At 46.3% G+C, this 13734-nt stretch overlaps 1 protein-coding gene across 1 annotated transcript in view; it reads left to right on the top strand.

Annotated features, from left to right (window-relative positions):
* GNL1 (G protein nucleolar 1 (putative)) overlaps nt 1–13316 on the top strand; it is a 272389-nt gene extending 259073 nt beyond the window's left edge. The window contains exon 12 of the mRNA XM_069241958.1: nt 12814–13316. Within this exon, the coding sequence (XP_069098059.1) occupies nt 12814–13094 (281 nt within the window). The 3' untranslated portion in view covers nt 13095–13316. The remainder of the gene's footprint in view (nt 1–12813) is intronic.
* Nucleotides 13317–13734: the final 418 nt, after the last annotated feature.

Here is a 13734-nt window from a genome sequence, read left to right as displayed (position 1 = left end):
ACTAGGGAATTATAAGGGTGTTCCAGTAAGCCAATGTAAATTGGTAAAATTGGTCACTAGCCTGTTAGTGACAATTTGAAAGTAATGAGAGAGCATAACCACTGAGGTTCTGGTTAGCAGAGCCTCAGTGAGACAGTTAGGCACCACACAGGGAACATATACATGCACACCTATGAGCACTGGGGCCCTGTGTGACAGGGTCCCAGTGACACATACATATAGGCCACAAACCTATGAGCACTGGGGTCCTGACCAGCAGGATCCCAGTGACACATAACAAACATACTGAAAACATAGTGTTTTCACTATGAGCACTGAGGCCTGGCTATCAGGATCCCAGTGAGACAGTGGAAACAGTGACAAACATCCTGACATACACTCACAAACAGGCCAAAAGTGGGGGTAACAAGGCTAGAAAGAGGCTACCTTCTCACACAATGCCATTATGAGTTTGAGTTCTACATGGATTTAGTACTCTCGCCATTCGCGCGTGCCCTTTACACTAGATTTAGAATAGGGTCTCTTCCTCTGCGCACCCTAACTTATAAATGGTCCACCACAAACAACAGGTCCAAGCTATGTCCGATGGGCTGTGACAAGGAAGAGACTGCTACCCATGTTCTTTTTCAATGTCCTGCATATTGTAAAGAGAGGGCACTCTGGATTATCCCTTTATGCAAACAATTGGGCTTTAGGAACTGCTTACCTGCTTTGAGAGTACTAAAGTCTGACTCATCTGCACAAATTGTGTGCCCTTTGGCAAAATTCTTTGAATCTATTTGGCATTTTAGACAGCTGTGCATGGCTGTAATACATAAGTGCATGGACACCAGCTTATTGTAATTATTATCTAGCTGAGGTTGCATATTTCCTCCATATTTTATATTCAAGGGAATTTGTTTTGTTTTTTTGCTACTGTTTTATCCTGTCTTAAACTTCGCTGATTTTAGAGTTCGATTCCAATTTTACTTATTTTTATTCCTATTTTACTTCCTGGATTGTTTTGTACTGTACTTTTATGATATGTTTTTACCGAAATAAAGTGATGATGATACCCTGTGAGGCCTAAAAAGGCTCTCACCTGGGTCTGAGTTGTAGGGGGAACCCAATCCATGATTGTCTGGATTTTCCCCTGTAGTGGTGCAATCTGTTCTCCACCAACCAGGTGGCCCAGATAAACCACCTTTCCCTACCCTATCTAGCACTTTGAGGCCTTAATAGTGAGGCCTGCCTTTTGCAGGGCCTCCACAACTTTCCATAGGTGGACCAGGTGATCATCCCAGGTTGAGCTAAAGACAGCAATATCATCTACATATGCTGCACTGAAAGCCTCCAACCCTTGCAGGACTGTGTTCACCAACCTCTGAAAAGTGGCAGGTGCATTTTTCAAACCAAAGGACATTACTGTGAATTGGTAGTGTCCTCCTATAGTAGAAAATGCAGTCTTGGGTTTAGCATCTTCTGCCAATCTAATCTGCCAATACCCTGCAGTTACAGGGAGTGCAGAATTATTAGGCAAGTTGTATTTTTGAGGATTAACTTTATTATTGAACAACAACCATGTTCTCAATGAACCCAAAAAACTCATTAATATCAAAGCTGAATATTTTTGGAAGTAGTTTTTAGTTTGTTTTTAGTTTTAGCTATGTTAGGGGGATATCTGTGTGTGCAGGTGACTATTACTGTGCATAATTATTAGGCAACTTAACAAAAAACAAATATATACCCATTTCAATTATTTATTATTACCAGTGAAACCAATATAACATCTCAACATTCACAAATATACATTTCTGACATTCAAAAACAAAACAAAAACAAATCAGTGACCAATATAGCCACCTTTCTTTGCAAGGACACTCAAAAGCCTGCCATCCATGGATTCTGTCAGTGTTTTGATCTGTTCACCATCAACATTGCGTGCAGCAGCAACCACAGCCTCCCAGACACTGTTCAGAGAGGTGTACTGTTTTCCCTCCTTGTAAATCTCACATTTGATGATGGACCACAGGTTCTCAATGGGGTTCAGATCAGGTGAACAAGGAGGCCATGTCATTAGATTTCCTTCTTTTATACCCTTTCTTGCCAGCCACGCTGTGGAGTACTTGGACGCGTGTGATGGAGCATTGTCCTGCATGAAAATCATGTTTTTCTTGAAGGATGCAGACTTCTTCCTGTACCACTGCTTGAAGAAGGTGTCTTCCAGGAACTGGCAGTAGGACTGGGAGTGGAGCTTGACTCCATCCTCAACCCGAAAAGGCCCCACAAGCTCATCTTTGATGATACCAGCCCAAACCAGTACTCCACCTCCACCTTGCTGGCGTCTGAGTCGGACTGGAGCTCTCTGCCCTTTACCAATCCAGCCACGGGCCCATCCATCTGGCCCATCAAGACTCACTCTCATTTCATCAGTCCATAAAACCTTAGAAAAATCAGTCTTGAGATATTTCTTGGCCCAGTCTTGACGTTTCAGCTTGTGTGTCTTGTTCAGTGGTGGTCGTCTTTCAGCCTTTCTTACCTTGGCCATGTCTCTGAGTATTGCACACCTTGTGCTTTTGGGCACTCCAGTGATGTTGCAGCTCTGAAATATGGCCAAACTGGTGGCAAGTGGCATCGTGGCAGCTGCACGCTTGACTTTTCTCAGTTCATGGGCAGTTATTTTGCGCCTTGGTTTTTCCACACGCTTCTTGCGACCCTGTTGACTATTTTGAATGAAACGCTTGATTGTTCGATGATCACGCTTCAGAAGCTTTGCAATTTTAAGAGTGCTGCATCCCTCTGCAAGATATCTCACTATTTTTGACTTTTCTGAGCCTGTCAAGTCCTTCTTTTGACCCATTTTGCCAAAGGAAAGGAAGTTGCCTAATAATTATGCACACCTGATATAGGGTGTTGATGTCATTAGACCACACCCCTTCTCATTACAGAGATGCACATCACCTAATATGCTTAATTGGTAGTAGGCTTTCGAGCCTATACAGCTTGGAGTAAGACAACATGCATAAAGAGGATGATGTGGTCAAAATACTCATTTGCCTAATAATTCTGCACTCCCTGTAGATCCAAAGTACTAAGATACTTTGCAGAAGCCAGTGTATCTATGAGATCATCTGCCCTGGGTATAGGGTGAGTATCAGTTTTGGTTACCTAATTGAGCCCTCTGTAATCTACACAAAACCTCATCTCTCTCTTTCCATCTTTGGTGTGAGGTTTTGGTACAAGCACCATTGGGCTAGCCCATGGGCTTTCAGAAGGTTCAATCACCCCTAAATCCAACATGTTCTGCACCTCTTGTTTAATGCAGTCTCTGACATGGTCAGGCTGCCTATAAATTTTACTTTTGACAGACAGGCTGTCTCCAGTGTCAGTTCTGTGTTGATACCAGGATGTTGTACCTGGTACAAGTGAAAAGAGGTCTGAAAATTGGCCTAGGCGATTGATGCAGTTGTCTTTCTGTTCTGCAGTTAGACAATCTGCTAAAACCACTCCCTCCACTAAGGCATCTGCTTCAGTGGTGGAGTAGAGATCAGGGAGAGGGTCACTCTCTTCTCCCTGTCCCTCATCTGTTGCCATGAGCAGGATGAGATCAGCCCTGTCATAGTAGTATTGGCATCACTTTCCTTAACAGTAAGGAGCCTATCCCTACCCTTTCCACTGAAAGATAGCCATGGGATAGCAGCCCACTGCCTTTGAGGGACCCCCTGTACATTACAGGCTCTCTCAAGTGCAGCAAACCACTTGTTAATGTCACCCCCTCCTTGTAAGGCGGAACTATCTTGTGCAGATTCCTAGAATCATGCTCTTTTACAGGATTACTATCTGTAATACTGCTGCTGCCACCATGGAACTAACCCCAACCTCTGTCTTTCCCTCTCAATGTCTAGGGATTCCCTATCTAAGGCCAGCTTTTGCTGTTTAAGCTTCAGTCTGGTCTCTTCAACCCTCAACATTTTGAGTTCCCTTTCTAGCAAGTTATCCTCAGGGTGGGTGGGTTGGCAATGCTTTGACACAGAGGAAATGTGGGAAGTTTCAGAGGGGGATCTGTCCCTAACTGTCTGGACCCTGGTAACCTGGCCTCTAGGGATAAATGATGCCCTACTGTTATGGGAACCTCTATCACTACCAGCATCACTAGGTGTCCTACTAGGGGTAAACCCTTGTAAGAACCCTCCCCAGCTTCTCCAGGGGACTCCTCTGAATCAGACTGGGAAGCTTCTCCCTTTTCTAACCTCTCATTTGATGGTCCAGACTGGTTCTGGTCATCTACAACAAGCATATTAAAGAGAAACTCTTTTTTTGTAGGGTTTGTTCCTATACTTAAACCTCTATACAGGCAGAGACCCCTCAAACCTTTATAGTTCAAACTCTCATATGTTGCATTAACAGTTTTGAGAGTGGAATCTACACCAGACATGACAGTAAAGGTTTAAGGACAGTGAGAAAGAAAAAGTTTTAGAATTTAAGAAAGCACATAGAAAAAACTTTTTCAAACTTTGGAAAACTTCTTAGAAGTTTTAAGAAACTTTTCAGAACTTTGTAAAACATTTTAGAATAGAAAAGTAAACTTTTTTGGTTAAGTGTACATATACTGAACTGTTTGGTATATGACTCTCTTATGAAAAGTACAAAATGACAAAGTGGTAAAGCAGTTGCAAGTACTTATCCCACCGCTGCCACCAATGTAGGAGGCTGTCCTGGCTTATAGTGGGTACCCTGTGGTACTTACACTCTGTGCCAGGTCCAGTTATCCCCTATTAGTAGAATAGAGGTGTTTCTAGTAGCTTAGGCTGATAGAAGGTAGCTCTGGCAAAGCAGCTTAGGCTGAACTAGGAGACATGCAAAGCTCCTACTATACCACTTATATCATATGCACAATATCATAAGAAAACACAATACACAGAGTTACTAAAAATAAAGTACTTTATTTTTATGACAATTTGCCACAAGTATCTCATTGAGTAACCTCAGTAAGAAGTTAAGTAATATACACAATTTATATGTACACAAACCCAAAACCGGTAAGTAAGAGTAAGAAAAGTAATGCAAACACTGTAGAATTACAATACATTGCAATAGGTCTAGGGGCAGCACAAACCATATACTCCAAAAGTGGAATGCAAATCACGAATGGACCCCAGACCTATGGGAGCTTGTAGAGGGTCGCTGGGACTGTAAGAAAACAGTCAGGGTGTCCAAGATACCCCACCCCAAGACCAGAAAAGTAGGAGTAAAGTACACCTACTACCCCAAAAGGACACAATATTCGTGATAGGGGGATTCTGCAAGAACCACAAACACCAGCAAAGCACTGAAGACAGATTCCTGGACCTGAGGACCTGCAAGGCAAGGGGACCAAGTCCAAGAGTCGCGATAGTGTCCAGGGGGGGCAGGAGCCCAGAAAACCCCGGATAAAGGTGCAAGGAAGCTGCCTCCGGATGGAAGAAGCTTAGGATTCTGCAACAACGAAGAGGACTAGGAACTTCTCCTTTGGATGGAAGATGTCCCACGTCGTGCTGAGGGTTGCAGAAGTGTGCCCACGCAGAAATACCGCAAACCAGCCTTTCTAGTTGCAAGGGTCGCGGTAGAGGTTTTTGGGTGCTGCTGGGGACCAGGAAGGACCAGGATGTCGCCCCTTGGAGGAGGAGACAGAGGGGGCGCTCAGCAACTCAGAGAGCCCCCACAGAAGCAGGCAGCACCTGCCGAAGTACCGGAGCAGGCACTTAGAAGATTTGTGAACTGGAACTGGCTCAGAGTCACAAAGGAGAGTCCCACGACGCGGGAGGCCAACTCAAAGGGTTGAGCACTGCAGGACGGAGTGCTGGGGACCCAGGCTAGGCTGTGCACAAAGGAAATCCTGGAAGAGTGCAGAGGAGCCGAAGCAGCTGCAAATCACGCAGTACACAGGTTTGTAGTCTAGCGTGGGGAGGCAAGGACTTACCTCCACCAAACTTGGACTGAAGGATCACTGGACTGTGGGAGTCACTTGGATATAGTTCCTGTGTTCCAGGGACTATGCTCGTCAGGATGAGAGGGGACCCAGAGGACCGGTGATGCAGTCTTTTGGTGCCTGCGTTAGCAGGGGGAAGATTCAGTCGACCCAGTGGAGATTTCTTCTTGGATTCCAGTGCAGGGTGAAGGCAGATAACCCCCAGAGCATGCACCACCAGGAAACAGTCGAGAAAGCCGGCAGGATGAGGCACTACAATGTTGCTTGTAGTCGTTTTGCTACTTTTTTGCGGTTTTGCAGGCATCCTGGAGCAGTCAGCGGTCGATCCTTGGCAGAAGTCGAAGAGGGAGATGCAGAGGAACTCTGGTGAGCTCTTTCATTCGTTATCTGAAGAATTCCCCAGAGGAGAGACCCTAAATAGCCAGAAAAGGAGGTTTGGCTACCAACAAAGGAGGATTGGTCACCAAGAAAGGTAAGAGCCTATCAGAGGGGGTCTCTGGTGTCACCTGCTGGCACTGGCCACTCAGAGCAGTCCAGTATGCCCCCAACACCTCTGTTTACAAGATTGCAGAGGTCTGGGACACACTGGAGGAGCTCTGGGCACCTCCCTTGGGAGGTACTGGTCAGGGGAGTGGTCACTCCCCTTTTCCTTGTCCAGTTTCGCGCCAGAGCAGGGCTGGGGGGATCCCTGAACCGGTGTAGACTGGCTTATGAAGGGATGGGCACCATCTGTGCCCATCAAAGCATTTCCAGAGGCTGGGTGAGGCTACTCCTCCCCAGCCTTCACACCTATTTCCAAAGGGAGAGGGTGTAACACCCTCCCTCAGAGGAAATCCTTTGTTCTGCCTTCCTGGGCCAGGGCTGCCTGGACCCCAGGAGGGCAGAATCCTGTCTGAGGGGTTGGCAGCAGCTGCAGTGGAAACCCCGGAAAGGCAGTTTGGCAGCACCCGGGTTCTGTGCTAGAGAACCGGGGGATCATGGAATTGTCCCCCCAATACCAGAATGGTATTGGGGTGACAATTCCATGATCTTAGACATGTTACATGGCCATGTTCGGAGTAGTGACCTATGTATAGTGCATTCGTGTAATGGTGTCCCCACACTCACAAAGTCTGGGGAATGTGCCCTGAACTTTGTGGGGGCACATTGGCTAATGCCAGGGTGCCCACACACTAAGTAACTTGGCACCCAACCTTCACCCAGTGAAGGTTAGACATATAGGTGACTTATAAGTTACCTATGTGCAGTGCAAAATATCTGTGAAATAACATGGACGTTATTTCACTCAGGCTGCAGTGGCAGGCCTGTGTAAGAATTGTCTGAACTCCCTATGGGTGGCAAAAGAAATGTTGCTGCCCATAGGGATCTCCTGGAACCCCAATACCCTAGGTACCTAAGTACCATATACAAGGGAATTATATGGGTGTACCGGTGTGCCAATGAGAATTGGTAAAGTTAGTCACTAGCCTGCAAAGTTAGAAAGCAGAGAGAGCATAAACACTGAGGTTCTGGTTAGCAGAGCCTCAGTGATACAGTTAGGCACCACCCAGGGAACACATACAGGGCATACATTATGAGCACTGGGGTCCTGCCTGGCAGGATCCCAGTGACACATGGGCAAAAACAACATACATACAGTGAAAAATGGGGGTAACATGCCAGGGAAGATGGTACTTTCCTACAGACTCTTAACTTGTTCTTTCTTGCATTGCTTTCCAGGGACTCAATCTTATCTCATAATTCTTTTGCCAGTGTTTTTAGTGTTGAATTTCTGTTATTAGCCTCACCTTCTTTATACAGCACCTCTGGTGAGGTTTCCATGGAAGATAATCTCTCCATAAATCAACCATTTTGAGCCGAAGACTTTCACAAGCTACTTATATTTTGGTCTGATTTTTTTGTCCTGAAATTTCAAATTTATTCTTAATTTCCCGTCAGTGTTTCTAACAAATATTCTATACCAGACCGGTCTGTGGTATCCTGTGTTTTTTTCCCCGAGACGGCGATTAACTCTCCTTCCTTGTTACTTCTTGGGAAATAACCTGGAGTCTGTTCACAGGCAGTAGTGCAGTCCCCTCTATCATGTTTTGTTTCCCTGTTTACATGTCATGGCTGTCAACTGGTTAAAACCAATGTGTCCAGCTGCTACAACTCCTTATGTTGGAAGATGTGAGATGTTGGTAGGAGGTAATCCAGATAGCTCATCTCACTACATGTACACAGTTAGGGAGAGATGAGAGATGTAGGCTGTGTTAGTAACTTGCAGAACCCTGATGATGAAGGGTACATGGGCTGGAAGTGAAGAGCCAATTAAAGATGAGTTTTGAAGGCATCAGTTGTCATCCGTGAGGGTGAATGGACTATTGTTGGCTGCCGGATGGAGAGACAGTGTTTAAGAAAACCAGAGAGCACTAGAAAAAGTAAATCCAGGGTAAATGTAAAAAGAGCCGGACCTCGAAATATCGCCACAGACTTACAAGAACAAATTATCTCCAAAGTAGGAAGTTGGAGAACCTGATGGGGAGGGGCTGTGATCAGAGGCTGTGACCAGGGACTGTGATCAGATGCTGTAGAAGCGGGGCTAGGACAGAACTAGGCACTTGCCCTGAAACTGAGCGTTGTAAACAATAAAGGAGACTGGGTGGTAAAAGCCCCAGGTTTTACTGACCGTTCCATCACGCTAAGGCCAGAAGGGTGTCCGAGGTGGACAAAGAAACCTACCTTCTTCATTAATGGTCCTTCGCTGAGATGAGATTCTAGGTAATGCTTCCATGTATCAGAAGCAAAAATGGTCCAAAGCATTAGGGAAAGAAGCACAAATCGCTCTGGAAGGATGGATTCAGGAAGAATTCTGCTTTTTTCGGAGACTAACCACAACACAAAATGTTTTGCATATGTCATTCAAACTAAGAGCTGTATAGTTGAGAGCGCGTGTGCATGCTCAGTGGTATCTCGCAGCTGCGGATTTATACTTCCTTGCCAAATCACTCTTTTGTTAGATACAGTTGCATTAATAAAGTGAGTCCCTTGAGCAGTACATAGTGAGTGAACACCTTCAATCAGTCACCGATGCCTCTGGGCCCAGCCCAACCGTCGACTGACTCCCAAGCGTCATAGGGCCAACTCGAGCGCTAAATTTTCACCTGCCCGGGATTCCAGGGCCAAATCACATGCAATGAAAATGCACAAAAATATTAGCATTGAAGTAAAGGAGAGAAAGAATATAGTATTAGCACAGATATACACCACAACGGATAATATTAATATGAACCGTTAACAAATCAATCTGGAAAAAAGGCAGGTGTTACCATGGGCATTTCTAGCTTGACGAAGATGGCTTTATCACAACTGTAGATTGTTGTTGGTGATTTAATGTAAATACTTTGGCATTCACTTTGGCCAAAGCTGTCAAAGCAATCTAAAAATACTTTCTAAAGTCAAGTAGAAGTAGAAGGATGGTCAGGTGGTCTCTGAAGATAGGACAGTGGATGTAGGTTGTGGGAAACTGGCACCCTGTTGCAGTACAACCCACTTTTTGCCTGGTTTTTGGATGCACCTAGGACTGGAGTGCACTGGGATCCTGCTAACCAGGTTCTCAGTGCCAGAGTTCTTTCCCTAAAAATTGCAAAGGTAATTGGCAAAACCTTTAGCTGCCACTGTAAGTTCCTAGTAAATGGTACATAGGTACCCAGGGCATGGGATACTAAGGGTAGGCCCCTGAGGGCAGCAGCACTGATTGTGCCACCCTCAAGGGCCATGAATCCAGATGCACCCAGCACTGCCATTGCAGGTCAAGCGTCTTGGTGCAATCCTAAAATTCAAACTCGACATGGCGCACTGCCTGTGTACCCTGTCCACTACACATTACATGCAATATAGGTAAGACACCCCTCGGACAGGCCTTCCAGCCCTAAGACATGGTGCACTATACTGTATATGGGGGAATAGCTGCATGAACAATATGCCCTCACTGTGTCCCTGCCAAACCAGGGACATAGTGAGTGAACAGAGCAGCCATTTTAAATGCGTGTGTTGGACACTGGTCAGTGGAGGTTTAACGACTACATGGTGGCCACTCTGAACCCTGGGTTGTTTGGTATCAAACAATTCTGAATTATAAATCCAAACTGGTACCAATGTTGGATTTAATATAAAATGTACCCTTCCTAGGGGGGGAGCTAACTTTCCTGGCATTGTTGCTGGCTGGTCACATCCAGCCTGCCCCTGACTCCTCCAGGCACACGTCTGAACCCCTGGGATGAGAGCTGCTGCTCTCTGGGACTGGGAACAAAGCCCTTCCTGGTTGGTTCCCCCAGGAATGTGCACTGCCCTGCTGGTGAGCTTCAAAGGGCTTACTGCCCTTGAAACTCGACCCCCAGGCCTGCTGCTAGCAACAGGTGGCCTCCCCCATTGCAAACCTACATTTTTGGTGGGATCATCGGCGGGAAAACGCACAATGGGCAAGAGGAGGGGTCCTACTTGGCATGCACCACCCCTAAGGTGTTGCATGCGAGGTGGACTCTCCATTTTATTTTCCTCTATCTTGGATGGAAGGAAAATAGCCATTCAGGTGTAGGAAAAGTAACATATGCCCATCGGAAGTGGTCACATAGTGGGTGTAGCCACCCTAAGGTAGATGATCCATTGGTCACTACCAGGTTCCCCCAAAAACACCCACTAAATACAGTATTTAATGGGCATCCCTAGACCAAGAAATCAGATTTGACGGACAGAAGACCTGCAACAAGAAGATCCACAGGCACAATAACTTTGGACCTGCTGCACCAAGAAAGGGACCGACGGTCGCTGCTGAGGAGCTGCCTGACAACTGGACAACTCTAAAGTACCCCAGAGGACCTCCAGGCTTCACAGATTGCCAGGGAACTCCCTTCAGAGTGGAGGTACCCCTCTAAATCCAAAAGGAACCAAGTAGCCAGTGAGGGTCACTTCACTGATCGGACGCTAACTCCGGACACCGCAGCCAAACCAGACTTCACCCTGAAGAGCGCAAGGACAAACCCTGCCAGTGCGCCAAGCTTGGTGGCACTGCACCCTTCAGCAGCTGACTCGTACCGATACCCCTGGGTATTGGTCATCTGAGCTCAGACACCAAGAAGAACAGCCCACCCGAGACTGTAAAAGGACCAGGAGGCAGCCCCAGTCGAGGTACTTCAGAAGCAACCCAGACCTCCCGCCAGAGTGCCCCCATTGTCCTGCAGTCAACCCTTGGACAGGCCTACCTCCTGCTTCTAAGGATCCTTGCTCACAGCTCCTGGTTCACCGATTAGCTCTGCACCCGGCCGCCCTGTGCCCTGCAACAAAGAACGGACTGTACCCTAAGGGTCCCCCATTCCTTGCAACCTCAACACTCCAAGGGGACCCCCAGGATTCACCTTTAAACTTACCTGTTCAGTGCTTTTCCAAGTAGTCCCTCACAGTGGCCCTCCGCCAGCTCCAGAGACCTTTTCCCGCTGCTCTTGCCAGAACCAGAAGCTGCCCGAACTTCTCTGGCTGGCACAGTGTGCGCACCGATGACCTCAACCAACCTGCAAAAGAAGAACTTGGTAAAGCTACTGTGTGATTTTCTGTGTATTTTTAAAGGTTATCCTCAATTGATTCCTATGGTGTGTAATTATGCACGAAAAGACTTTTTATTAAACTGCAAAAATTCATATCTTGAAAAGTACTTAACCAATTGTCATGATCTTGGTCTTAAAATTTATATCAAAATCTGAAGTATTTTTATAAATTGGTCTCGAGTTATTCCTTTGAGTGTTTGAGTTGTAAGATTGATACTGTGAGTACAACAAATGCTTTGCACTTCTCCACGATTGGCCTAACTTCTCCACCAAGCTGCCATAAAACTTTGAGCCTTTGGTGATCTAGCTTTTACCCATGTAAACCAACGTGTGGTTGCCACAGTGTGCCTAGCTTTGCACACTGTATGCCGAGCCAGCCTCCTGCAAAGGGATGGGTCTCTCGGTCACTGGCTCCTGGTGTGGTTATCTCCATCAGTAGAATCGATTGAATCAGCACAAGGTTCAGATTAGTGACATCTCTTTGGAATGACACAGTGAACCCCCTTGGAGCGTAAGATTGTGCCTGTGAAGCAAATTATCATCACTTGGCATTTTGCAGTTTTTATTAACCTGTAGGTCGCAAAACGGGATAGATGTACGAAAAATTGATTTAAATGCGGTTTGCTGGTCCAAGAAGACTTTCACTATGTCAAGCATTTTGACCGTTGTTTTGCCTATTTAAAGTTTTGACGAACCTCTATGTATGTCTGTAATTTTGTTTCAATCTGATTTTAAAGTATTGACTGTTTAAACACGGTGATTTATTTTGTACAATATATATGGTTTATTTAACTTAACGGTTTCATGAAAAGCTCAGGGTATTGCGAGAGAACTTGCAGATGTTAGTTGCTGGGGCAGTCTTCTCTGCGCTCTGATGCCACCTTCTTAGTTTTCAGAGAATGACTCAGTCCCATAAATTCAGTGGACCTGTTACAAAGTTATCTGTGGTGAGCTTACTCTTTTTACTGTAGAGTGGGACTGGGGTCCTACAGAGGGGAGGCTTATTGAAGGCTAGGTGCCTCTGCAGGGAATTGAACTTAATGCATTCCGCTATGAGGCCATCATGGCCCTGAAGTCCTCCGAGCACTTGCTCTGTTCCCTCAATGGTGTTGCAGGTTCTTTGAGTGATGATTTTTGAAGTGCAGAGTGAAAGCTAGACCATGCCACAAACGCATGTCCGAAAGGGAATGAAGTAATAACCTAGAATCGTGCTCACATGAGTTCTGAAATATTGTATCAGTCAGACCTACCTCTCATATTATTTTCTTTCCCCCCCCCCCCCATTAGACAACTGGGAGAACCATCCTGAGACGGCAGACATTGCAGCTCTGCAGATGTCCCGGCGCAGAGATGGCTCGCAAGAGTCTGACGAAGAGGAAGATGAAGAGATCTCAAGCTCTGGGGAGGAGGAAGACGAAGAGAAGGACCGGGATGCTGATGAAGAAGAAGAGGCTGATGAAGATGGGCCGACCACAGAAGTGTCAAATGCCGGCTCCTTCAAGAAGCCCATGAAGGGCAAGTTGTCCCACAAGAACTTGTTTGAGCTACTGGGGGAGGACGAGTGCTAATTCCTGCCCCCCCTGCCCTACAAATCAGGGAGCGGGGGGCTTTTCTCGTGAACTTGGGGGGGAGGTCCTGGGACCAGAGCTGAAGCTGCTGGCACAGTCTGAAGGTTCGATGCGTTGCATGGGCATCAGGTAGGACCTGCGGAGACGTGGCGGCGGCATCAAACTTATTCCATGTCATTCTAGACTGTATGTGCTGTATAGGAATAAAGACTGCTTTATTTACCTGGTCTCCACTCCTTGCTGTTTATCAAGAAGTTGTTCAAGTACAGGACCTTATTTAATGTCCTTTGCTCTGTGGTTGTATCTTCTCCCACCTTCAATGGTGTCCACTGAAAAGTCTCGGCTGCTTCCAATCCTGTTCATTAGGGGCCTGATTCACAATCCCTACCCTTGGTCACCCTTAAGTGGTAGGTGTGAGGATGTCACCTTCTTATACCTCATACCTGTGGATTCTTACTGAGGGTCCTAAGATGTTTCTCTGTACCTCTCTCTGACATCTGAAGCGTGGCCTTCTAGAAGGGAAAGCCCTATATCTGTGTTGAATCTCCTAGCTATTCCTTCTAGGCCCTCATTACAAGTGGCCAGGAAAATAGGCTGGGTTTTTTCAACCCCTGTGATTTCCTCGGCCGGGGGTACAGTT

This window comes from Pleurodeles waltl, chromosome 6 (assembly GCF_031143425.1).
Source record: "Pleurodeles waltl isolate 20211129_DDA chromosome 6, aPleWal1.hap1.20221129, whole genome shotgun sequence".
Taxonomy (NCBI): Eukaryota; Metazoa; Chordata; class Amphibia; order Caudata; family Salamandridae; genus Pleurodeles; species Pleurodeles waltl.
Note: the sequence above shows the minus strand (reverse complement) of the source record. Positions and strands in the feature narration are given on the sequence as shown.